Source organism: Vicugna pacos, chromosome 31, assembly GCF_048564905.1.
Source record: "Vicugna pacos chromosome 31, VicPac4, whole genome shotgun sequence".
NCBI lineage: Eukaryota > Metazoa > Chordata > Mammalia > Artiodactyla > Camelidae > Vicugna > Vicugna pacos.
Window position 1 is genome coordinate 1,146,445 of NC_133017.1, and position 25,124 is coordinate 1,171,568.

The following is a 25,124-nucleotide window of genomic DNA, read 5'->3' on the forward strand; positions in this document are numbered from 1 at the left end:
GCTGTGTTGTGATCCGAGGCCGCGCGTCCCGTTCGGCTTCCTCTGGGCCACTCCCCACCCCTCTCCTCGTCCGGGCCAGGTGTAACGTTTTGTCTTCCCTTTTCAACTGACGGCTTAAAACAGTGTTTCAGATAACTGTCAAAACACTGTGCATGCAAAATACTAGGTCAACTTAAGGGAAGGAGTAGGAGAGAAGGGGGAAAGGAATGAAGTTCACCGGTCACTTCTGTGGGGGTGGGTTAAGTGGTCACAGTGGTGAACGCGTAACTGCTACATGGCCCCGTGCGCTTACCACCATAGTCTTTACTGTTACTAACCCCGAACAGCCCTGGTGTTAAGGAGGCATGACCACAGAACATGTGCTCTTTGAGCTTAATTTTACACAAACAGTAAGTTTTCCACGGAATCAAGACAGGCAGTAAACGCCAGCTGCAGAGGACAGCTTGTGCAGGGCTGGGAAACAGCACGGCATGATCAGAACTTTAGTTTGACTGGCTTGAAATGTAGAGGGAAAGGGAAACTTCACACTGATGAATCAGAGAGGAGATAGCTGTTTTTTATTAAACTAAAATGGTTGAATGAGCCTTGTTGGTTAATGATTTGCCTTAGCAATGTGAATTTGGATTCTGCAAGTATTTTATAAGTTATGTAAGAAGCTTGTTTTAAAATTTCAGAACTCTTAAGGTATTAGAAGTTGTTTTATTTTATAAGAATTTTTTAAAACGTGTTTATTTAACTCAATTAGAACAGAGTTCCTTTAACATAGGAGACTTTATTATCTCATGTATTAATACCCTCTAGAGGTACACAATGAAAAATGTGATTTATAAACAGATACATACAGACACAAGGAAAACAGAGCATGTAGCTTCAGTAACAGTTTAAGAGAAAAGTCAGAAACAGAAATTTTCCCTGGTCAAACTATCAAAAAAAGCACCTGGGGCTTATATCCCTTAATTGATTTGAGCTCTAAATGGACAAATACACATTTTTTTAAAAAAAATTGCTAAGAACAAGATTGTTTTTCACGTTGAGTAATAACTTTGAAGTTTAAATAAATACCAACAATGGAGCTATGAGGGAGGAAAAATATAAAATACTGTTTTTTTTTTTATTTCACCGTAAGGTGCATTCTTAAATACATAGGAGAGAACTGTCATGATCTGTGCAACTCGCTTGCAAATAGTTCAACAGTATTAACAATGATTGAGTTTAGGTGGTGGGCATATGGGAATTTATCATCCTATTAAACAGTTTTCTGTATTCTGAGACTTATAATAAAACATTGGAAGGAACCTGTTAGACATAATGCTCTATGTAAAGTAATTTGTTCCCTTTGTGAAATTCTAGGAAGGTTAAAATGCATGTTCATAACATCAAGAAAATCACAAGCATTTACGATGTAATCAGAACTACCTGAGGATCTGTGAAACTTGGTGAGTTGGTGAATTTTTTAAAATGTCTTAAAACATTTTGTTTTTACAAAGATTACAGGAGTAAGAGAAGATAAATCTTAATCAACTCTTAATATTTTTTTCCTGGTTGAGGTGATATAATTAAATGTGGGGAAAAAAAGGTAAATTCTAAAAGGAGACACTACCTTGATGGTTTTCTATGGAGGAAACTCAAGCGGGAGGAAGTTTAATTTAAAAACATAAATTACTGCTCTTTATAATACATTCTAAGTTGTCATTCTTTTGAATGCCTTCCTTTCCAGACAGATGTGTTATTCTGGGAGATCATCAGGACTTCTGGGTATTTGGAGGTATTGACCTAACGAGTGGAACTGCTGATTTATAAGAAGTTGTCCAGAATTTTGGAAAACTGATTAGTAGAGGTAAATAATGTTTCCTTGAAAAGTGATGACAGAAAGTGACTTCAGTGAATTTTCCTTAGTTTTTAGGCAGGTGTACCTAACCATGTATGTTAACAATGATTACAGGCTGGAGACCGAGAAGAACTGCCATTTTTGCCAGCTGGGATGCAGAAAAATTTGGACTTCTGGGTTTCACAAATGGACTGAGGTAACTAAGACAGTAAACGTATCTTATTGGTCAACATGTATTTCAGGGTAATCACAGATGTGTTCCATTACCTGATACTGTTTTAATTTGGATAAAAACAAGAAAATTTAAGAAATAGAGTTTGGTTTTGCTTTTACATCAGTTTGGCAAAACAGAACAACCTCTTAATTACTAAGCACAAACCAATTTTTTCATTAATTTTAAAATATTTTAGTTTCTATTTATATTTGTTTTGTGATAAGTAAGTAAAATCTGTAAGCTCAGAAAATAGTCAAACCTAGGAAGCTGCTTCTGACAAGTGAATTAGCTTATTGAAAATCTGATTTAGATCCTTGGCATTAATTTTCAATTTTTTACAGTTTCCTTGGATTTCTTCTATCCAGGAAAACAACATGCTCTTTTAAGATGACTATACTCTGATTATAGTCTCTCCTTTATGGATTCCACACTAAATTGTAACCATAGGTATATTTTACCATTTACAAAAGTGCCTGGTTGGGAAGTATAGTACAATGATTTTGTAAATTGAATTACTCTAAAATTTCAAGGATTTATTTTTAATTCAATTATGATTAATTTTCATTTGTCACTGGCTCTTAATGCTTTATTTTAAAGTGACTCTCATAGACCCCCTTCTCTCATCTTCTTCCCTTAGGCTCTCTGTCCAGTAACTCTAAGTTCTTACATGTTCAAGGTAGGCTTGTGTATTTTTTTAAAGGCAGGTGCACCAAAAAGCACTTTCCTGTGACTATCCTCTGATTTGTTCATCATTTATGAGTTCAAATTTTATAGAATTGATTTAAAGAATGTCATATCTTTCTTATTATTGTGTCTGGTTTTTAAAATGCTTTCCTTCTGACTCATTTCTGCATACTTTAAAATAATAATATGAATCAAATAAGTATGGGAATAAAATCACAGTTACTTGTATCACATTTGATTCCATTTATATGGCAAAGTCTTATTATTATGTTGGTGTTATGAACATGCATTTCATAATACACTTATTTAGATGAATCAGATCTTATTCATTAAGGTCATCTACTTTTAGAAATGTGTAATTTCTTGTGAATACATGTATATAGAAATACATGTGTCTTTCTATAATTTAAGCAGCTTAAAATACAGATAAAATAAATCCAAGATACAAGATAATATGCCTTGCATTAATTTAAATTCATGTGAGTTAAAAGACAATTTGAATATTGTTTCCCATTTTCTACTATCTTGATCATATTCAGCAGCACATTTACCTTTACATATAGTTAAGGAATCTTTTTTATTTCTACTGTAGCTCTGTCATAATGGAAACTCTGCAGCAGAATCAGCTGTCATCTATCCCATGTGGCCAAGTGCAGAGGTGAGAATTCTCATTTGTGGGATGACCACTCACAGCTTTAAATGTTTTTACTGTAACTGCTTTTATAAGGTAGCAAGCTAGAGAGAGAGAGAGAAACAGAGAGAAGAAAAGAGTTCTCTCTGCATATTCCCATGTGTGTGATGGCATTAGTCTTCTTCTGCTGTATTTTTCTAGAATGTGTGTGCGTGTGTGCATGTATGTGTGAGAAATGTCTTGTCTTTGTCCTAATAGCCACTCTTCTCTCCCTCTAGTTTTTTCTCTATCCTCCCCTCCTATATTTTTCTTTTTCATCAATATCTTCTCTTTCAAAAAATTCTTGATAAATCTAATTTCCAACTTCCTCACTTTTAATATGGTAAAGTTACTTGGATCCCCAACATCAAGTGATCTCATACTTTAATGTCTGTAAGGATTGCCAGGGACACCTTTTAAAAATACAGATTTCCAGGCCTTACTTTGAGCAGTCCTCTTCCAGTAGATCCAGGGTGACGCTGAGCATCTCGAGCCTTCCCCCTTCATATTATGGTGCAGGGGATCAGGGGCAGTTTTCCTCTGGGTCTCCCTGCTGCTGCTATGAACAGTGGCTACAGCATCACTAATATTTTTCTTTCTTGTTTTAATTGCATTAATATTATCAACCAGTTAATAGTATTTTCTTAAAATTATGGTCAAAAGCATAGGTGTTTGATTTATAATGGCACCTGCAAACCACTCTTTTACTGAATTAATTTGTTTTGCTTGTATTTCCACAATTGTAAACACTGTGAGTTAAGTGACTGCTTTGCTTCAACTACAGGAGAATGTGAAAACACTCCAGGAGAGAGAGGTTGCATATATCAATGCAGACTCATACACAGAAGGTAAATTTTATTTCAGATTGTCATTAAATAGTATACCAGTATTTAAGTCTATCAACTCCAACTCATTAACTAGGATTATCCTCTTTCTATGAGATGCCTCAATAATACCTCCATTTCTCCATTTTACCCTAGAGAACATTATTATGATTCAAATGAATCAATATGATTCATAACTAAGCTATTGATCCTAAGTTCTTTAGTATATTTACCATTTGCCTATCTTGGATTACTACTTAAAACTTTAGTACTTTTGACATTCTTCCTGTGGAGCTATTTTTAAAAGTTGGGCTAAAATATTTCATACAGAAATCGTTCCTGTATGTATTGGAACAACTCTGAAATAAGCACCCACTACAGACTTCCTTTTGACCCTGACATGTGGCATGTGCATCTGTAGGCTTTCATCATATTATGGTTATTTCTAGGTAAGTGTCAGAGGACACATGTTAGTTACTGACATGCTCTAGCCTAAAGTCTTGATATTGAATTGAATGAATGAATAAAAACATGAACATTATCGCCTTACCACTTCCTTTGCCAAAGACCCCTAGGTACTGCTGCCATAATGAGCAATGACCCTTACTGTTACTGCAGGAGCTGCAGCCTTAGCAGCAGAGTCTGCCTCTGCAGTCTCCTATCCTGAGTGTGTGCTGCAGCCTCTCTGGCTCCTGAAGAGTTATTTCCACCTTGTGTTTTAGTTTTAGCCAGACTGTCTGCCTGTCTGTCTATTTATCTCCCTACCTATCTGTCTATTCTAAAATTTTATTTATTTCTTTTTACTGAAGTACATTTGATTTGTAATATTAGTTTCAGGTGTACAGCAAAGTTACTCAGTTGTATACATATACATATACATATACATATACATATACATATACATAGTTTTTAGATTCTTTTCCATTATAGGTTATTATAAGATACTGAATATAATTCCCTGTGCTATACAGTAGGTCCTTGTTGGTTATCTGTTTCATATATAATAGTGTATATCTGTTAACCCTGAACTCCTAACATATCTCTTCCCTTCCCCCTTTCCCCTTGGGTAACCATAGTTTCTTTTCTATATCATGAGTCTATTTCTGGTTTGTAAATAAGTTCATTTGTATCTTTTTTTGTTTGTTTACATTCCACATATAAGTGATAGAATTTGATATTTGCCTTTCTCTGTCTGACATACTTCACTGAATATGATAATCTGTAGGGTCCACCCTATTTTTAATTCTCCAGGAATGATGCCTTCAATTTGAAATCTGTTATATATTGTTTATAATTAGAAAATAAAGTTAGAATTAAATACAGGTTTGTAGTCCATTTGGAGGTATTAAAATTCTTTCTTATTTATTTTGCAGGCAATTATACTCTCAGAGTTGACTGTACACCCCTTCTTTTCCAGTTGGTATATAAACTGACAAAAGAGGTATGTAAATAGATCTGTCTTAATGATTTCTGATGAGTAGATAAATCAATAACTTTTGTTTTCTAAATTACTAATATTTAAACTGGTGACAGACAGCTGATTTGTATAAACAAGAAATCAGAACGAGCTTTAATACACTACTTATGTGACATAACTGTGAGAACAGTAGTGCTAGTCTCTGTTCTAATAATAGTTCCTAATAATTGTATACATTTGTTAAAATGTGCAGGGTCTATTGTTTCATGGGGCAGAGTCTCTTTGATATAACAGAAAGAATACTGAGCTGGGTTGGGGAAGCCTTGGCTGTGAAGATTGCCTTGGCTATTCATTCATTCATTCAGGAAGTATTTATTGTGTGGTTACTATGTATCAGGTCCTATGAAAGGAACTCTAGCAGCAACAGTGATAAAAGGACAAGGCTACTGAATCCAAATACTTTGTAATCTAGAGAGGCCACAGACCTATAAATGAGGACTCATACTTCACTTGAATATTGGATACTATATACAGTGGAGGACAGTGGCAGAAGAGAGAAGTTAAAATCCTGGGGTAGCTGGTGAGTTTGGAAAGCATTAGAAGGTGTTTAGAGAAGGATTAGTTGTTAAGATGTAAAATGGAAGGATGTGAAAGTGGGGAGAATGTTTCTCCTCGGAGGACACAGGACCTAATAAAGATGTGGATGTGTGAAAGAACATTTCCTGACCTCTGGGTAATGCAACATAACCTCAATGTAAGGTGTTGGTGAAAAAGCTGGTATGAAACGGGGCCTGACACATAGGCCTAAATGTTCATAAATCTGGTGATGGTGAAATTAAAGAATCTTTAACAAGGTTGTACATTATCATTTTTATTCATTAGAAAAATTACTCTGTATCAGTGCAATGAATACGTTAAACTGTAGTAAGTCTAAAAGCAAAATGGAAATAATTCCACATACTTATTTAGCACACAGGAATTTATAAATACTAGTTATTGATGTAGAAAGTACTCTGAAAATGCTACTGCACTCTGAATCTCTAAAAATTATGTGATCTACTCATTGAGTATATGTGTGCTTCATTTAAATAACCCCCATTATAGAATTTAACTGTAGAAATGTTTCTTTCAAGTAGGTATCACTTAGATGACAGTGGGAAGTAGATGTCACATCTCTGTGGTCCTGTTTCCAAATCGCCCTTCATCTTGCCCTGTCCTTTTCACTGTTAGTGTCTTTAACATCTCATCCTCCCAAGTGAGCATCCTCCCATGCCCATCACAACTCCCACCATACTGGGAAGCTTAGGTCCTTGATCCTTTTATTGAAATGTCCCATAAAAACATCTAAAAGCACGCTGAAAAGACAGCCCTTGTTGGGGAATCCTTCTCAGGAGATACATTTACTCTCTGTCCTACAGAGGAGGCTCCTGCCTTTATAGGAGCTGTAGTAAGAATTTTAGGGCCAAGAAGGAGAAGCTTAGGTCTATCCCCTTTGTACATTTATTTAATAAGTATTAAATGTGTAAGTGGTTACCATAGTGACAGGATAAATCAAACATAGTTTCTGCTATTAGTGTGTTACCTGTGTAGCCAGGAGAGACTATGATCAAGAATTTTCAAATCCAAGACAGAGATTAAAATCACCAAAGCGAATACAGATAAAAGTGTGGGAAGCAAAAAATAAGTATCTTAGTTTATTATTTTACATGTTGGAATTAAACAGCCTGCTTAATGGGAAATTGCAAATTTTTTTCCCATTTTAAAGCCTCTTTTATGTTAATTTGAATTTAATTTTCATGCCACTTAAGATACAATATATTTGTTTTTCAGAGTTTTTGTTTTAGATAGATTTTAACAGTTTAACTGGGAAATTAAAATGTATATTTAGAAGTTACATTATCAGGATGAACTAATTAATTGTCCAGAAGAGAAGAGTGAGATTTTATAATCTTGTTTGATTTGATTGTCAGTGGAAGAATCAGACATCATTCATCTGGAGAAATGCTATTGGTTGCTGAGGGCTCAATCCCGAACTGGATGATTTGATTTAGAGACATTTGGCCCATTGGCTTCACCACCAATTCGTCCATCTCTGAGTGAAGGTGGGAATCCTTCTATTTTCTACAAATGTTCTTTGCTAAACACGTGAGCCTTGTTCCACCTTTGGAGCCTTGTGTAATTCGGTTTACCTTTCTGCACTTGAATATTCTCATATATAAAATCAGTTTGACCAAGACAATCATTATGAAAGTGTGCTCCAGTGCGGTGACTCAGCATCTGGTGCAGGGTCAGGGTGGTGGACACTGAATAGGAAAAGCTCTAGCTTCCACACATGACCCCACCTCTTCCTCAGCTGAGGAGTGTCTATTGTATTTCTTTTATATAGAAAAAGGTTCCACTGCTGTATCCTTCCCCCACCCTTAAAAAATTAAGAAACCACTAGACCATCTCTAAGGTCCCCACTTAGCTCTAAACTTTTCACTACTATATATATATTTATTTATTTATTTTAAATGAGGTTTACAAGGAGCAGTTGTGGGTGATAATCACAAAAACTGTATTTGAAATCTGAAAGCTTGGGTTTTTCTTCTGATTCAGACCTTTTTAAAAAAATTTCTTATTTTTAGCAAGTCACTTAACTACTTCTTAGCTTCAGTTTTCTGCTCTTTGAGGGCACAGAATTAGATTCTTGAAATAGTCTGTATTCTTCAGGTTTCTAGTGTGTTTTAGAAATATTTATTTGTTAGGGGAGCTAGAACAGACAGGGTTTCCACTTCAGCAGTGCAGTTATGTTTTTACCTTTTTATAATTAGAGATTGAGAAATCATTTCATTTGAAAATAAAATGATTCCATTTATTTTTTATGAAAAGTTTAAAAACCACAGGATTAGATTATAAATTGCCCTTTATTTCTGAAATTTAATATATTTAGTTATACAGATTAAGTGGTACAATGAAGACTGCAGTACAGAATTTCTGTCTCTTATAATATAGTGTGTTAGTTTTCTTTGCTTCATGAAGGAGCTGTATGAAGCTCATTAATAACAACACAGTATATCTTTGATAGAGTTCAACTTTTCTTCTTCCTTTTTCCTTTTTCTTCTTAGTCTTTCCAAATTAGGATAATTGTGGTCTCTGACTTTTTTCCAGTTAAATTTTTAAAATACATTTTTATTTTTTACATTCTACAATCACTTTTGACTTTTGGAATTAATATAAGTTAAAGATAGGTATGCAGACAAAACCAAACACTAAATGATAGTATTTTCTTCTAGGAGGTTAAATTTTGGTTATAATTATGCCAGGGGGAAAAAATAAACTTCCTAAGACAGTGGAAAATACTGATAACTTTTAAAAACTAAATCAGTTTATGCGAGTCATGCCTCCTTTCATAATCATGTCATTATTAACAGGAAGTTTGTTGGCTGTGATTTATTCTGTCTGTCTTCCTATTTTACAGGTTTATTTAATGCTTTTGGTGAAAATCATGACAGCCACATAGATTTTAAGGAGATATCCTGTGGGCTAACAGCTTGTTGCAGAGGACCTCTGGCTGAAAGACAGAAATGTAAGTGTGTTAAACATCACAAAATTTAGAAGCTATACAGAGAAAAAAAATAGCATCCATTCATGTAAAAAATCATCTGATTAAGGCTTGAATTTTCATCCCTTTTGCAAATAGCAATCTCTTGCTGAGGTTTTACTGAGGTCAGTGTAAATGTTCAGTCATCTATTCTTTTTTACTGTAGAGTAATTTAAGATCTTTGTTATTAATAATGGTTGATTTTCCAGATAAATGTACAGTTCATGATAAATGAACTACATCAATCATGATGTGTTTGAAAATGTTAAGCATATAGAAAATATTTTCTGGTAGTCTATATAGAAAATTTGTCTTGCTTAACTTGAATTCCAACTTATTTTCTATCACTGTGTATATTGATATTTTATTAGCAAAATTAAATTTATGATAAAAAAATTTTATTAATTACTAAATTTATCTTTTATACCTAGCTAAAATATTATGGCATAATTTATAAGCATATTACATTCCTAAATCTTAACCATATTTGTTTAGGAAAATGCAGCAGTTTACATTTAATTGGAACCTAATTCTTACATATTCACTAGGGTAATTATCTCTGCATCTTTCTAAAATACAGCTTCACAAATACTGCATATTTTGGGTATGATACTTAATAGTTCAATATTCTTTAGTAATGTTGTACTGTGATGCACTTAGTTAATTTAATAGCATAAATATTACATGGGTGTGTGAAGTAGATAATTATTTAATCTTAAAAATTTAGATTTCTTTTATCTTCCCTGATAGTATACCATTACTCTAACCTGGCTTTGTGATAGATTATTTGTTCACATTAAAGTTCTGGTATTAAAGAGGCTGAAGTCTTTGTTTCTCAATTGAGGTTAATTGTTGTCTTAAATTTTTTTTTAATTTATTTTTTTGCCAGTGGACTAGTGGAAGTTAACCAACTAGACTAACTAGCAATTTTGCTGATATTGATGTTAATTAGCAAAGTGCTGATATTTTGGATTTTTAGCTTGTTGTATATAAACTTCATTGAAGATCTGAAATTGTTCTTAGGCAAAAATATTGGGTGCACATTAATTACATTGGAGAGGCAAAATCTTTATACAGTCATCTCTCATTATCTGCTGAGGATTGGTTCTGAGACCCCCTCAGATACCAAATCCATGGATGCTCATGTCCTTATGTAAAATGGCATAGTATTTGCATATAATCTATGCACATCCTCTTGTATACTTTAAATCATCTCTAGGTTACTTGTAATACCTAATACAATGTAATTATTTGTAAGTACAATGTAAATGATATGTGAATAGTTGTCAGTGCATAGCAAATTCAAGTTTTGCTTTTGAGAACTTTCTGGGAAAATTTATATATATATATTTTTTGATCTATTGTTTATACCTGTGAATGCAGAACCAATGGATACGGGGAGCTGACTGTAGCAGCTTTTTGTTGATTCTTAATGTAGATGGAATATTTTCAGCATTGTAAGAATCAACTCTGAAGTGATCAGTTATAAATATTAGAAATTAATTTAAAAGCTTGAATTACCTTCTCAAAATCTGTGAGATATTCTATAGTAACTTGGCCCTTCTTTTTCAGTTTGCAAGAAATTTAACTTTAGATTTAGGTGAAGGATAGAGTTCTCACAGCTGGCTAATGATATAAGGAGAGAGACTTGTGAAGTGTACAGGAATTCCTACAAGTTCAAAGGACTTTAATGACACAATCTCCTCCAAATAAGAACTTAATACAGAATGTAGTTGTTTGAGGAACTAAGTAATTTCACTAGGGCAGCTTGTAATAAAATGTATTATACTTCAGAATATAAAAGTAATTTTCCTCCATAAGAGTTTCTTTTCTTTAGTTTGCTTCAAGGTATTTGATGTTGACGGTGATGGAGTTCTTTCTAGGGTTGAACTGAGAGACACGTGGTTGCACAGAGGTCTGGAAGGACAACTGCACCGATGATACCCTGGTAAAGTCTGATTGTATACATCTTCTTGCATGTAAACTTCCAACAGGAACATAGAGTGAAGAATTTTTTAAAAGAGGTTAAGAAAAAGATTTCTTACTACTTCTAGGTTCTATATTATGCTACTCAAAATATTCATAGCCAAAGATGCAAAATTGGGAAGAGAATTTGCCTTAGAAAATTTAATAAACTGAATGTATTATGTAAAAAAAAAAAGAAACTACTGGAAAATTGTCATAAATTTTTAAGGCAAACAAGCAATCTATTTCTGGAATTAAAAAAATAAAACTTGACCGAAAAAATATTTTATACTTCAGCTACTGGCTAATAAAAATGATACCTTCTCTTTCCTAACTACTGATTTGGGTTTCTGGTTTTAAAGGAATTACTTGTGGATCTATCCAACATTGTAGAAGACACATAGAATGCACATGACACCACAAAGGTGAGTCTAGCAGAGACTAATTTATTCTTTTCTAAAAATACATTATATTCTGAATTGGTATACATACCTTACATATACATACTTGAATCTCTTCTACATCATCCCTGCTAAATGCTTATTTGGACCTGTGGTTACAATAACTCCAAGTTGTCCCTAAGGAAAGCCCATTCGACCTTTAAACAACTCCATTAAGTGTTATTTACATAAAAACATTATATTTTATAAGCTAGGCATTTTGTAAAAATTAAGTAGAGACAGCCCTTGCCATCTGTAGTTTATAATCTTTACTTCTCCCAGTTTAATACATTATGGTAAGACAAAACTTATATTGAGCAAAAGAAGCCACAGAATAAAAGAACACATTGTACAATTTAATTTATATGAAGTTCTAGAACAGAGACAGAACTAATGTTAATAAGTGTTACAATAGTGATTTTGGAGATGGGTGATTTAACTGAGAAGGACCATAGAATATCTGGGATGATGGAAATTATTTTTTATCTCAATCTGGGTGGTGTATATAGTTTTTAAAATTTTTTTTTCAATAATATTGGTGAGGGTCTGTCCTAAGTTCTTTAATAGCAGCCAGAATAAGTGTATAATAGCAGAAACAAGCATGTACTTTACAAAGAATAAAGCCTTGAATTTTTTTAGTTTCACAACATTTATTAAAGATATTATAATAGGTTTGCCTTAATGTCTATGTATCCCTATGAAACTGAAGATAATCCATATATGTGAGACATATGAGTTAATTTGACCCTTTCTATTCAAATGTTGACATGTACCAAGTTGTAGATGGTAGGACGTAGACCATAGTGGCCTTACGCAGGCTTAGAAAAATAAGTAACTTTTTTTCAATCACAAATCAAGAAGAAATCATCATAGTCTTATTAACTGACACTCAATAGAAATAAATAATAGAAATGAATTTTTCAGGGCTTGATCTTTGTTTGGCAATTCAGATAACCGTCTTCATTTACTTTTCTGCCCAAAACTAAGGTAGCCATTTCTATTTGGTATATATGAAAACAGAAACACAGGAAAGTTTCTACTAGGAAATACCTTATGTAGAGATACAATTTCCATCGCCTTTCTTCTGGGTGTTTGATAAGTATGGAGGTTATCATTGCTGTCTATTTTTATATAAGACCGAGTTTCTTCTTATGGCTGTACTTTTGAACATTAAAAAAAAAGATCATTTAGCTACTCCATCTCCGTGTAACCATAAAAATGAAATGGTAAACATTTAGAATAGAATTTGGACCTTTCAACCAAACCTATTACCCATATTCACTGGTGACTAGACGGTGACAATATTACCCATTATTTTGTACCATTACATTGGTGTTAATATACTTCAATGGAAGTTGCATCATGAAAGCCAATAATTACCATCACAGTGCTTTAAAATCTTTCCTTATAATAAATGGTAATATATATTGAATGAATACATGAATATCATTAATAATAAATATTATTATATATCATTAAATAATAAATCATTAGATAATAAAAATATAATTAAGTAATAAAAGCTAAGAACATTATTATTCATCTAGGATTGTTAAGGTGATTGTTCAAAACATGAAGTAAGAAGCATTTGGTTATATTTTTGCCTGCCAAGGAATATTGTCTGCTGTATATAAATGTAATTTTTGGTACACTTTGACACCAAAAAAAAAAAAATACTGCTTTACTCAACTTGTGAAAGTAATGTTAAATTTTATTTTGAGGAAATCTTAATATAGATACTCATTTATTATTTATATTTAGTTTTTTTAAATCTCTTAAGAAGTCTAATAATATTGCCAGATGTTTTAAAGATCTTAGAAAATTGTTAGGGTCAAAGGGCATAATCCAAAGAGTTTGGAAAATGCTTTCAAAGTTAGTAAATAGTCCTTTTTCTCTACCCAGAACCTTTTGTGGGTTCTGTTAGTAAACTTCACCTTGAGCCAGAAGATACTGTGAGTTATTTCCCAGGTCTTACTGGAGGAAGATTTTTGGTGATAAATTGCCCACATTATGACTGACTACTTCAGAGTTTGGTTACTTTTGAACTTACTCTTGCTGGCCTACTTTCAGATGAATACATAGCATCTACATTAAATCATTAGTTTTCTTTCAGACAAATGACCATTGCAAGTTTAATAAAACAAATTTAATTCAAATAATGTAAGAAAATGAAGATTTAAGATATTCTTAAATATTGTTTCTCTTTCAGAATGGCCATCTTAACTCTAGAAGAATATCAGATCTGGAGTGTGAAAAATGTTCTTGCCAATGAGTTTTTGAATCTACTTTTCCAGGTATGTTTAAGGTAAATGACAGAGACCGAGGGCACTGGTACCAGTAGTTCTACATCTTTTCCATTATGTAGTAGTTAGACAACTAGGCTACAAAACCATATATTGTCAAAAGAACTGCATTAACCTGTACACCACCTGCAGATGGTAAGTTAGAGCGTGCCTGCTTCTCAGAGTCACAATGTGCATGATAGGAAAGTAGAGTATAGCTGATAATGTTTATCTTAATAACTCATGATAGAGCAGATTTTAGACACGTAGAAAAGAATTTAAAATGAAAAAGCCATTATAATTTGCTATTTTTCTTTACTTTTTTTTTAAGACCCTCCCTAACAAGTAAGGCAGTGTGGACAGAGACATAGATCATAAGTTGGCAGCTGTAAATTTTTCACAAAGTATACCATCTTTCCAGTTAGGAGGTTATTTTAGATGCAGAGCTGTTTCTTAATTTTCTTTCTTTCTTTCTTTTTTTCTTTTTTGTAATTTAATTCTTTAGAAGGTCCAATAAAGATTGAAGGAGAAAGGAGGAAAGAAAAGCTGTCAGGGGTGAACATGAAATCATAAAACTTGCCAGATTTTAACTATTTTCCCAGTTAAAGTAGTTCTCTTTGCTCCAATTTAAAGAAACAACTTATAGTTTCCCATTTTTCATAGTTCTTCAAAAATATATGTTGATTTAATAGTATTTTACAGGGGGGAGGGGTGTGAGTAGGGACAGACTGGAAGTTCAAGATTTGTAAATACTGACAGGTATATATACAGTAGATAAACAAGCTTATACTGTATAGCACAGGGAAATATATTCAAGAATTTGTAGTAGCTCATGGTGAAAAAATATGAAAACAAATATACGTATATTCATAAAGGACTGAAAAATTGTGCTGTACACCAGAAATTGACACAACATTGTAAATGGACTATAACTCAGTTAAAAAATAAAAGATAAAACTGTTAGAACACTATAAAAAAAGTAGTATTTTACATTTTCCTTATTTTATTCTCCTTTTCTTATGAAAGCACCCCTATGAAGATCAATAAGGCTTGATATCTTCATATCTATCATGATCCTCCATTGTGAATACAGAGTAACCTGCCTGTGGCACAGCTATGTTAGAATAAATGAAAATTGAACTCTTCCTGACAACTAATAACTAATGTATATTTAAAGCATATGAAATCTGATAAGCCTGTGATGCCCACTTAAATCAATCAGTTGCTCCACTGTCAGTTATCTGCCAGGATCTAAGTTGATGTCTTTATAAAATATAAATACATATAAAAATAATATAAACCTACTATAAACAGAAATGACTTGCTTAATTATATGAAAATTGAGCAGCTATTTTTATCTCATTTAAAATGATGCCCTCAATTACTTTGTTATCATTAATTACATAGATATTTTGACCACTTAAGTTTGTGTCTGAGTCATCTGGCAGCTCTTACATAGCAAAGCATTTTGAACTTTTATATCGCCTTTCCTATTTTCTCATGCTTATCAGGGACTTGCATAGGCACTATTTTTTCTATGACTCTATAAACAGATGTATGCCTGAAATTTTCTTTTGTGTCTCAGGGTTTCTAGCATTATATTACTGACAGATTTCTTGTTGGTTACCAATCTAATTTTTTTCTTGGTATGTATAGTCCTTTCAGTCCTTTCAAATATATATATATGTAGTCAGTTTACAATGTTGTGTCAATTTCTGGTGTGCAGCACAATGCTTCAGTCATACATGAACATACATATATTCATTTTCATACTCTTTTTCACCATAAGTTACTACAAAACAGCATTGGATATAGTTCCCTGTGCTATACAGTATGAACTTGTTTATAAATTGGGAGTTTGAGATTTGCAGGTACTAAATATTAACATTACATTTTATGATGCTCACTTTATCCCATATTCAGACATGCTTTTAAAACTTTATGTTCACTTAATATATAAGTAAGCAGACTTAATCTAAATTGTTTTATTTTCTGTCTGTTTCTAAAATAGAATTAGCTAATAAATTCAGTGATAAAAGCTTGAATTATACTTTTATTTTATTTGCCAAGATCCCACTCCTGGCTGACCATTTTGGGTATTTAAGTATAAAGTAAGTAAATGTCAGTAGAATTAGGAAACCATTCCTGTGGTAGTATTATTTTCAGTCCTTTCAAATAAACTCAGTTCCCAATATTTTGCAGAGGAAGCATTCTAAACATGATCAGGATCTTCTATCTTATAAGTTTGTCAGAAAGCATCAAATGTTAAACAGTTTGATAAACAGAAAAGTGCACCACACTGACCCCTACCTATATCCATGTTCTAATCCTGAAATCTGTGAATATGTTATTTTACATGGCAAAGGGTATTTTGCAGATGTATCAGGTTAAGGACTCTGAGACAGGGAGATTAGCCTGGATTATCTACATGGGCCTAGTCTAACAACAGGAGTCCTTAAAAATTGAAAATCTTTCCCAGATGTGGTCAGAAAGATATGACTTTGGAAGAAGGATTAGAAAGCTGTAAAGCTGTTAGCTTTGAAGATAGAGGAAGGGCCATGGGTAAAGAAATGTGGGTGAACACTAGAAGCCGGAAAAGACAAGGATATATATTCTTCCTTTGACTTACAGAAGGGCATACAGCCCTGCTGACATCTTGATTTTTAGCCAAGTGATACCTGTTCCTGACTTGACCTACAGAACCATAAAATAATAAGTTTGTGTTGCTTTAAGCTGCAAAATTTGTGATAATTTGTTACAGCAGTGATAAAAATAAGTATAGGGGAGGTAATCCAAATTTATGGATTGGAGGGCTCAACATTTTAAAGATGTCAGTTCCCCTTCAACTGATTCAAAGATTTATATGTGCACATCAAAATCCCCAAAACTTAATTGTTGTTACTGTTTTTTTTGTAGAACTTGACAAGCTGATTCTAAATACATAGAGAAGCTTGAAGAGCCAACAATAGCCACGATGATATTAAAGAACAATGTTAAAGAACTTATTATAAAACAATATTAAGTCTATGTGATAACTACCTAAAGTTAGACATATAGACCAATGGAACAGTATTGAATTAAACCCTGTACCATACATGAACAGTAATTTTAGATAGATTATAAATCTAATAAATTTGAAACAAAAAGCAAAGCATCTGGGGGAGGGTAAAGCTCAGGTGGAATGTGTGCTTAGCATGCATAAGGTCTTGGGTTCAACTCCCAGTACCTCCATTAAAATAAATAACCTAATCCCCCACCAAAATAAAGCATCTAGAAAATAGTGTAGGAGATATTTTAATGACTTTGAAGTGGCAAAGAGTTCTTAAACAGGACACAGCACTAAACATAAAAGAAGAGTTTTAAGTTAGACTTCAGTAAAATTAAGAATTATTTTTATCAAGAGATACCATTAAGAAAGTGAAAAGCCACACGGTGGGAAAATATATTTGCTATAACTATATCCAACAAAAGACTTGTATCTAGGGCATATAGAGAACAAAAACCAGTGGAGAAAAAGGCAAAACCTCAATATTAAAATGTGCAAAAAAATTGAACAGTTGCTTCACACACAAAAAGAAAAATCCAAATAAGCTCTGAAAAGTGGCTGACCTCTTTAGTAATAATAAAAATATGTACTAAAACCACACTTGGAACACCATTAGACATCCACTAGAATAGTTAGTTGTTAAGTGATATGAAGCATTGGTGAGGGTAACATGCAATGGGGACTCTTACACATGGCCAGTGGGAATATAAATTCTTACAAATACTTTGAAAGTAGGCTTTTTGAATGAAAGTTATATTTGTATATGTGTGTGTGTATATATGTACACACACACACATATACATACATACACACACACACACACTCCCTGTGTACCCTTCAGAAGCTTCTACATCTGAGCTCAAAAGGACATCCAGAAAATTCTCATAATCACTATTTGTTATAGCCCCAAATAGAAAATGACCCAAACACCTGTCAACAATAAATACATAACCATAAGTGGTGGCACATGCATACAAGTTGTATACTTTAAAGCAATAAAAATAAATATACTAGTTTAAAGAAAACTCTAGTGGATGAATCTTACGTAATGTTGAGTGGAATGTAAGGGACTAAAAATTTCAAAAGCCAAAAAAACCAATCCATGGTGGCTGAATTTAGGATGGTGAATCCATCAAAGAGATGCCATAGTATCTGGGAAGAAACCCAAAGTGGAACAGCAATGTTCTGTTTCTTGACTGGATGAAGGTTACATAGATGTGTTTACTTTGTGAAAAATCACTGAGCTGTATACTTAAGATATGTTCACGTTTAAGCATGTATATTATATTTGCATTTTTTTAAAAAATGTTTGCTTGCAAAAAAAGATATCCAAAGCCTAAGTATTTATCAGTAGGAGAATGGATAAAACAAATGATAGTATATTCAAACAATGGAATAAATTCAACAATAAAAAAGAATCAACAACTGATGCAAAGATGAACCTCAAAAGCCTAATTTATACATTTCATTGTCAGGTAAATTTTAGCTCAGAAGGTAAACAAAACTATAAACAGGCATGTGCCCTGGGGGGAGGGGTGCTGAAGCCTTTGTCTCCTCAGACCTGTGCCATTACTGGCACATCTCGCAAGAAGAGAGGCAGGGCTCAGCCACAGCTACCATCTCCTCCTGTGCATAGTGCCTGGGCGGGGGCAGGGCTGAGACCTGAATCTGCACGTGGGGGCTCCACAACCTTTTAGGCAGGACTGAGACTTGTTTATAGCCTGAGGCAGAGAGGATTTTTCTACCCTGACACCTCAGAGAACTTGTGCTGCCAAGGGAAACAAGGAGCTCAGATTTGGCACAGAGCGTAAGTGGGGCTGTTCCGTGGTCTTCCCTGAGCCCACCTACAGACTGTCTACCCGAGGCAGAGCAGGCTGCTGCACAGAGCAGCAGAGCGACCAGCACCAGGAGAGGGCAGGTGGGCAGCCACCCACCTTCCTGGCAGGAACACAGCACCTGACCATGGTGCTGGGACGGGGTGTGATCTGCCCACCTGCTTCCCCCCAAGCACAGCATCTGACTGGCATCAGGAGGGGGAGTGACCTGCCCACCCACTGGATAAGAGCTCAGTTCCTGACCTAGTGTTAGGAGGGGGCACAATCTGCTGGCCAACAGCCACTGAGAGCAGCACAGATGAGGGTGCCAACAGAAGGACTATGAAACAGCAAGCTGAGTTCGTGAAGCAGGGCAAAGACACAAAGACCTCTCGATAAAATCGTTAAGGGCACACCATCTCCAGGATAAGTAGGTAACTGCTACTCCTTAAGCCATGGTGCCAGAGAGATATGAGCAATGTGAAGAAGCAGAGAAACCACTCCCAATGAAAAGATCAAGAGAAATCCCCTGAAAGCATGATCAAGGAAATAGAAATTGATGGTCTATTAGATCAAGATTTCAAAAAAGAGTGATCAAAGTACTGAAGGAACTAAAAGAAATAGTGTTTAGGTATATAAAATGTATCAAAAATGAAATAGAAACTATAAAGAAGAACTAGGTAGAATTAGTAAACTCATTGGCTGAGATGAGAGCTGACCTAAAGGCTGTGCAAAGCAGACAAGAAAATACAGAAGAATAAATAAGTGACCTAGAAGACAGGACAACAGAAAGCATCCAATCAGAACAGCTGAGAGAAAAACAAATGAAAATCAAAACAATATACGGGACCTATGGGGTAATATAAACTGTGCCAATGTATGCATAATAGGAGTTCCAGAAGGGGAAAAAGAACAAAGCGGGTTGAAAAGGTATGGGAAGGACTCATGACTGAAAACTTCCCAAACCTAAAGAAGGAATCATATCCAAGCACAGGAGGCTCAGAGGGTCCCAAGCAGGAAAAACCGAAACAGACCCACACCAAGGCATATCCTAATCAAGATAGCCAGATTCAAGGATAAAGAAATGATCCTAAAGGTAGCAAGAGAAAAACAAAGAGTGAGTTACAAGGGAACCCCCATAAGGTTTTCAGCTGATTTTTCTACACTATTTACAACAGCTAAGACATGGAAACAGCCTAAAATGTCCATCAACAGATGACTGGATAAAGATGTGGGATATTTATATGATGGGATACTATTCAGCCACAAAAACTGACTACATAACGCCATTTGCAGAGATATGGATGCTCCTGAAGAATGTTATTCTAGGTGGAGCAGAACAGAAAGAGAAAGAGGAATACCATGTGAGATCACTCATGTGTGGAATCTTAAATATATGCAAGATCTTGTGGTAACTCAAAGCAAAAAAAAAAGTGACAATGAATATATGTAAGTTCATGTATAACTGAAAAATTGTGCTCTACACTGGAATTTGTCATAACATTGTAAAATGACTATTACTCAATAAAAAATGTTTAAAAATAAGTAAAATAAAATATAACCTTTAAAATACTGTATAATGAGAGGTGTGATGTTCTAGTATCTGTTCTAAGAAGTACGTTAGACACACATAAGAATAACCAATGGTCAGAAAGATCACATGTTATCAGCTACCACCCCATGCAAATTAATGGCATTTAGCAGATATTCATATATGTGTGTAAATATATAAAATAGGTATTAGTCTATATGTAAATCAAATCAAATATTATATTATAATCTAACGTAAAATCATATCAGCAAAAGCACTTTGCTGACATAAGTGTCTTGGTGTAAACAGATTACAATTTTTTATTGAGTTGTCATAATGGGATAATATTGTGAACCAAGTGGAAATTGTAAAAAAAAAGTTATCCAAAAAAAAAACATCCTGACTACATGATAAGATGCACAGTTACCATAAGGCCTCTCCCATTATTTACTATCAGTGTCAGAAAGTCTTGGAATAAGTTAGGAGAATTAAAAACTCTAACAAGACACAAGAATGCACTCTCTGTTAAAGAAAATAAACCAAAAGAAAAAAACAAATGAATAGACAATTAAGGTCCTACAGATAAAAATACCAATTTTTATGGGAAATAGCCTTAAAATAAAAAATAAGGAGATTATATTCTAATTTCAACTTTTGAATAAAGATATACAAAATTTAGCTGAATACCTTCGTATTTTGCACTTATGAAGAAAAAAATGTATTTGCAATGAAAAAACAGCCATTACCCTGCCTTTTGAGTATTCTAAAGTTTTAGGTTTGAATATATTTCATCTTAAATGATCTTAAGCACTATGCAGTGGTTGGTGTTTTAAAAATACCACTGTGTGTGGAACTTCTAAAAGTGCTTCAAAAAATTTATATTTTTGTAATAATTTAGTAATGGCCTGGATATTATTTTTAGCAAAACAACTCATCATGGAATACTGCAAGATTTTTTCAATAAGTTTATATTCACAAATGTTTAAGATTGTCACTGTATTATGAGAAAATGTCAACCGTGGCAGTATTTTGACTTGAAAATGAGATAAGCTGAGAAGCATATTTTAAGTATAAACTAAATGATCGCACTCCTTTAAAGACAAGAAAGTAAAAGCATAATAAACTCTGACTTTGACACACTTAAAATATAAAAATTAACATAATGTAATTTTACACACTTCTCTTTAACTCTCAGTACTTTCTCAGCCCCTTTCCCATTACACCCGCGTCCCCGCTCCTGACCCTTGGTGTACACACCTCCGATCACACGGGGGAAGGGGGGACCCGGGCGGTGAGGACCAGGGGCGCGGACACCCCAGCGGCCCCGATGGACACGGACACTCACCCGCTCCCGGCGGGCGAGGAGAATAGTCGAAGAGGGCCCGCCAGCGCACCCGTCCCCTCCTGCCCTGCCGGCCGGGGCCCCAGCTCGGTCAGGTCCACACACACCCCGGCAGGAAGCGGGCTCAGGCCGTGGGAAACCGGCGTAACTTCAGACAGAGAGCGGGGAGCATCCTCCCGCAGACACGCAGGCAGCCTTGTCCCGGAGCCTTCTTGGCGCCGCCCGCTCAGTCCTGAGGAAAACAAGCTCTGCCCCCAAGGAAGACGCTGGCTACTGATGCGGACTGCGCATGCGCACCGCTACCTAAGACACGCTGGCTTCGTGCACCCCCTGCAGGTCCTCGAGGGCGGTGCAGGATACTCGGAACTCACTGTAGAACACAAGACCCCTCCTAGCCATGATGCTAAATCACTGGAAATCTCAATGCCCTGGCCTCTTTTTTAATGGCACTGGTGATGCTCTCATCCAGCCATGCCTGCTCTCTTGCCTGGCACATGCCTCAGTCCTTGGAATCCCGCCTGAATCAGATTCTGTTCTGGAGGAAGGACAGGTGCAGAAGAATCTCAAAATTCCAGACTTAGAAGATGACCAGGAACCCAAACTCAACTCTGTCAACTCCCTGGGGTCCCCTGAGGAGTGTGGTTTTCTCAGAACCATCTGCCCTGTGTCAGGAGCAGACCAAGCCTCAGGTAGCTTAGAGAGGCTATCATGCAGCACATGCTTTGGATGGTTCTCAGTTCTGACCTGCATGATCTTGAGACCCTTTTGTAACTCCTAACACTCTGTTTTCTCATACCTATAGTGATGGTTATTGATGACTGAGTTAATCCTCTTACAATGCTGAGGTGGTATTGTTCCTTGGATAACAGAATATTTTGAAGGGATCAACAGTTTATCACTTCCCCTTAATGAAGTATGTTTTTAAAACTAGAAATGTTTCAGGGGGCACTCAGGTCCTCCTTTTGCACCAGTTCCTGAGGTGTTGGCAGTTTCTGCTCTGAGCTCCAGATCCTGATCCTGCCGGTGGTCTATGGTGATGCCAGTGTGTACATGCTCTTCCTTTTGCACCGGTGTGGAAAGGAGACAGCCCTTCCCCTAAATGAGGCTGCAACATGCTGACACTCAAAGCAGGCCCAATGAAGAACCAGCTAGAATCCCCGGTACCAGCTGTCCCAGGTAGAAACGTCACCTTCACCACAGTGTTCCTGTGCTCCTATCAGGCCTTCACTACTCCCAGCAGGCCATGCATGAGCAGTGTGACAGTGTGACACCTGCACAGCATGGTGGTGATGATCCCACCTTATCTGTTTGTTTTTGGAATGTCCCCACACCTCTCTGAGCTTCACTTTGCTCTTCTCACAGGCAGAGTTGTACAGGCATGAACCTCACAGGGTTATGATAGGTAGTCACGGTAGCTGCTCACCCAGTGGCACTCTCTGCCGAGAGGGCTGCTGGGAGTGCTGTGTGTCTTCACACTTGTCCTTCACTCTCCCCAATGAAAACACTCTTGGCCTTATCCTTCCCTGGCCCGCGGCCTTTCTGTGCTTGCAAAAGAACATGGAAACAATCTGCAAAGAAGTTTTGAGGTTCTGTCCATCTGGTCCAGGAAATGCTGACTCTGCTAGATATGCTGTTGGGTGGGCTCTCATGGGAGGGTTTTGGGCAGGACTTCCCTTTGCAATAAGCTGCCCCACCCAGGCCTTTCCATGATCCAGACTCCTGGGACCAGGGTGCAAATCCCCAGCTCCCCACTTGTCAACCATGTGACCTGGGCAACTTTCTCAAACCCAAGCTTTGTCCACCCAAGGTCAGCAGAGATGGGGGATAACAGGATGTCCCGCATAGAGTGTCTGTGCAGATTAAGTGAGGTAGAACAGACAGAACAGTGGTGGGGCCTGGCCCATTGGTTGGCAGAAGGGAGCTCACCATGTGCAGCAAGTTCCGCGGGTCACCCAGCAATCTGCCCAGAGGCTTAACCGCTCCATCGCTATCATGCATCTGAAGTCCACTTAACCACATGGGAGAGAAACAAACACATATTCTGAGTGTAGCTGCCACAGGGAAAATTGCATCTTAGCGGGGAGTAATACCAGAGGGTGATCAGGATGGCGGAAGATGCCCCCTGGGTTTGAGCAGACTGGAGCTGCCCTCCAGAGCCTGGGGTTAGTGAGGATGGTCTTGTAGAAATGCCCCTCTCCTTTTCCCATCAATGCTGGGTCCTGCGGGTACTGAGTCCCACAATCGGTGTGCTGCTAGTGCCCTCAGCACAGAGAAAAACCCAGGGGTTCCCATAAGGCTTCGGCCACATCCTCTGCTTCCTGAACTCCCACTCTGGTGACCCCACCTGGGATGCAGAGATGAGGTGAGGCAGGGACCTGTCCTGTCAACATCACTGCTCTACCCTGGGAATCTGGCACACAGTAGGTGCTTGGTAAGTCATTGTTGAATGAACAGCAATACTGGGCCAAGTTTCTGTGGGTGTCTGTGCCCCCAGATCAGGGACCCCTCAGGGCCCACCTCACAAGTGACATGAAAATAATGATCCCACCAGGAGCAATAACAGTTCCTCAGAATAAATGGGCTTTTCCAAGCACTCTCCACCTGTTGCAAAGGTCTCCCAGCAGGGAAGTGGGCTGTCAGGGGCAGCACTGCACTCTCCACTGTAACAAGGAGAAAGCCAAGGGCCACAGAGAGGAATGCCTTTCCAGTGTCACTGCTCACTTTCCCACCTTTTGGGAGACCAGGAGGCTTTTCTACTACATTCTGGCTCTGAAGCCCCAATACTGTGTGGACATGCCTCCCTCCCTGGAGCAAGGAAACACTAAGTGACCTGTCACTTGTCACCAAGCAGACAGGCTCATTCCAGCTCATTGTGCCACCAGCAGGTTGTGCTAGAAGCAGGATCCTCTGGGAGACATCACACTCTCCCAAGCTGGAAACAGGTGAACAGCTCACAGGTTTCCTGGAGAGGATGGTCACATGGCCTTGATCTGGCCGATCAGCATTTTCCATCCTCCCTGGCCACTGTGATTGGCTCAGGGCTGGGCACCAGCCCAATCAGGCTCCACGGAGGTCAGGCCTAGTTGCTGGAATCCTGGGAGCAGAGAAGTTCTATTTCAGTTGGGAGTTGAGGGGTGGTGATGTCAGCTTGTGGCAGTTGGTGACTATCTTGCTTTCATAAAGGCAGAGCCATGTGAAGATGACACCAGTGGCAGAGCCCAGAGGTGGGGAAGGATGACTTCTGTTGATGTCACTGAGCACCAGGTACAGACATGCCTGAAGCTATCTCCCTGTGGACGTCTCAGTTAGGTAAGTCATTCTCTCCTGCCCTGTTTGCTTCTTTAAGCCACTTTGGTTTTCTGTCACTGGTTTTAAGAAAAAGTTTGACTATTCCTTCAAGCTGGCTAAATGGAGACCCTGGAACTGCAACAGTGAAGTGATAGGCAACAATGTGGCTAATAGACTCCAGAGGCCTCTGTTCAAA

The 25,124-nt window shown here is 36.6% G+C and overlaps 1 protein-coding gene across 1 annotated transcript in view; it reads left to right on the plus strand.

Annotated features, from left to right (window-relative positions):
• Positions 1-1,419: 1,419 nt before the first annotated feature.
• The window catches only part of LOC140690614 (putative N-acetylated-alpha-linked acidic dipeptidase), a 54,721-nt gene continuing 31,016 nt past the window's right edge, over positions 1,420-25,124 (plus strand). Inside the window, exons 1-13 of the mRNA XM_072952486.1 lie at positions 1,420-1,436; positions 1,718-1,837; positions 1,943-2,024; positions 2,680-2,718; positions 3,319-3,384; positions 4,181-4,244; positions 5,594-5,661; positions 7,608-7,812; positions 9,098-9,205; positions 11,058-11,168; positions 11,548-11,610; positions 13,835-13,919; positions 24,824-24,949. Coding sequence (XP_072808587.1) covers positions 2,710-2,718; positions 3,319-3,384; positions 4,181-4,244; positions 5,594-5,661; positions 7,608-7,655 — 255 coding nt within the window. The 5' untranslated portion in view covers positions 1,420-1,436; positions 1,718-1,837; positions 1,943-2,024; positions 2,680-2,709 and the 3' untranslated portion in view covers positions 7,656-7,812; positions 9,098-9,205; positions 11,058-11,168; ... (1 more) ...; positions 13,835-13,919; positions 24,824-24,949. The remainder of the gene's footprint in view (positions 1,437-1,717; positions 1,838-1,942; positions 2,025-2,679; positions 2,719-3,318; positions 3,385-4,180; positions 4,245-5,593; positions 5,662-7,607; positions 7,813-9,097; positions 9,206-11,057; positions 11,169-11,547; positions 11,611-13,834; positions 13,920-24,823; positions 24,950-25,124) is intronic.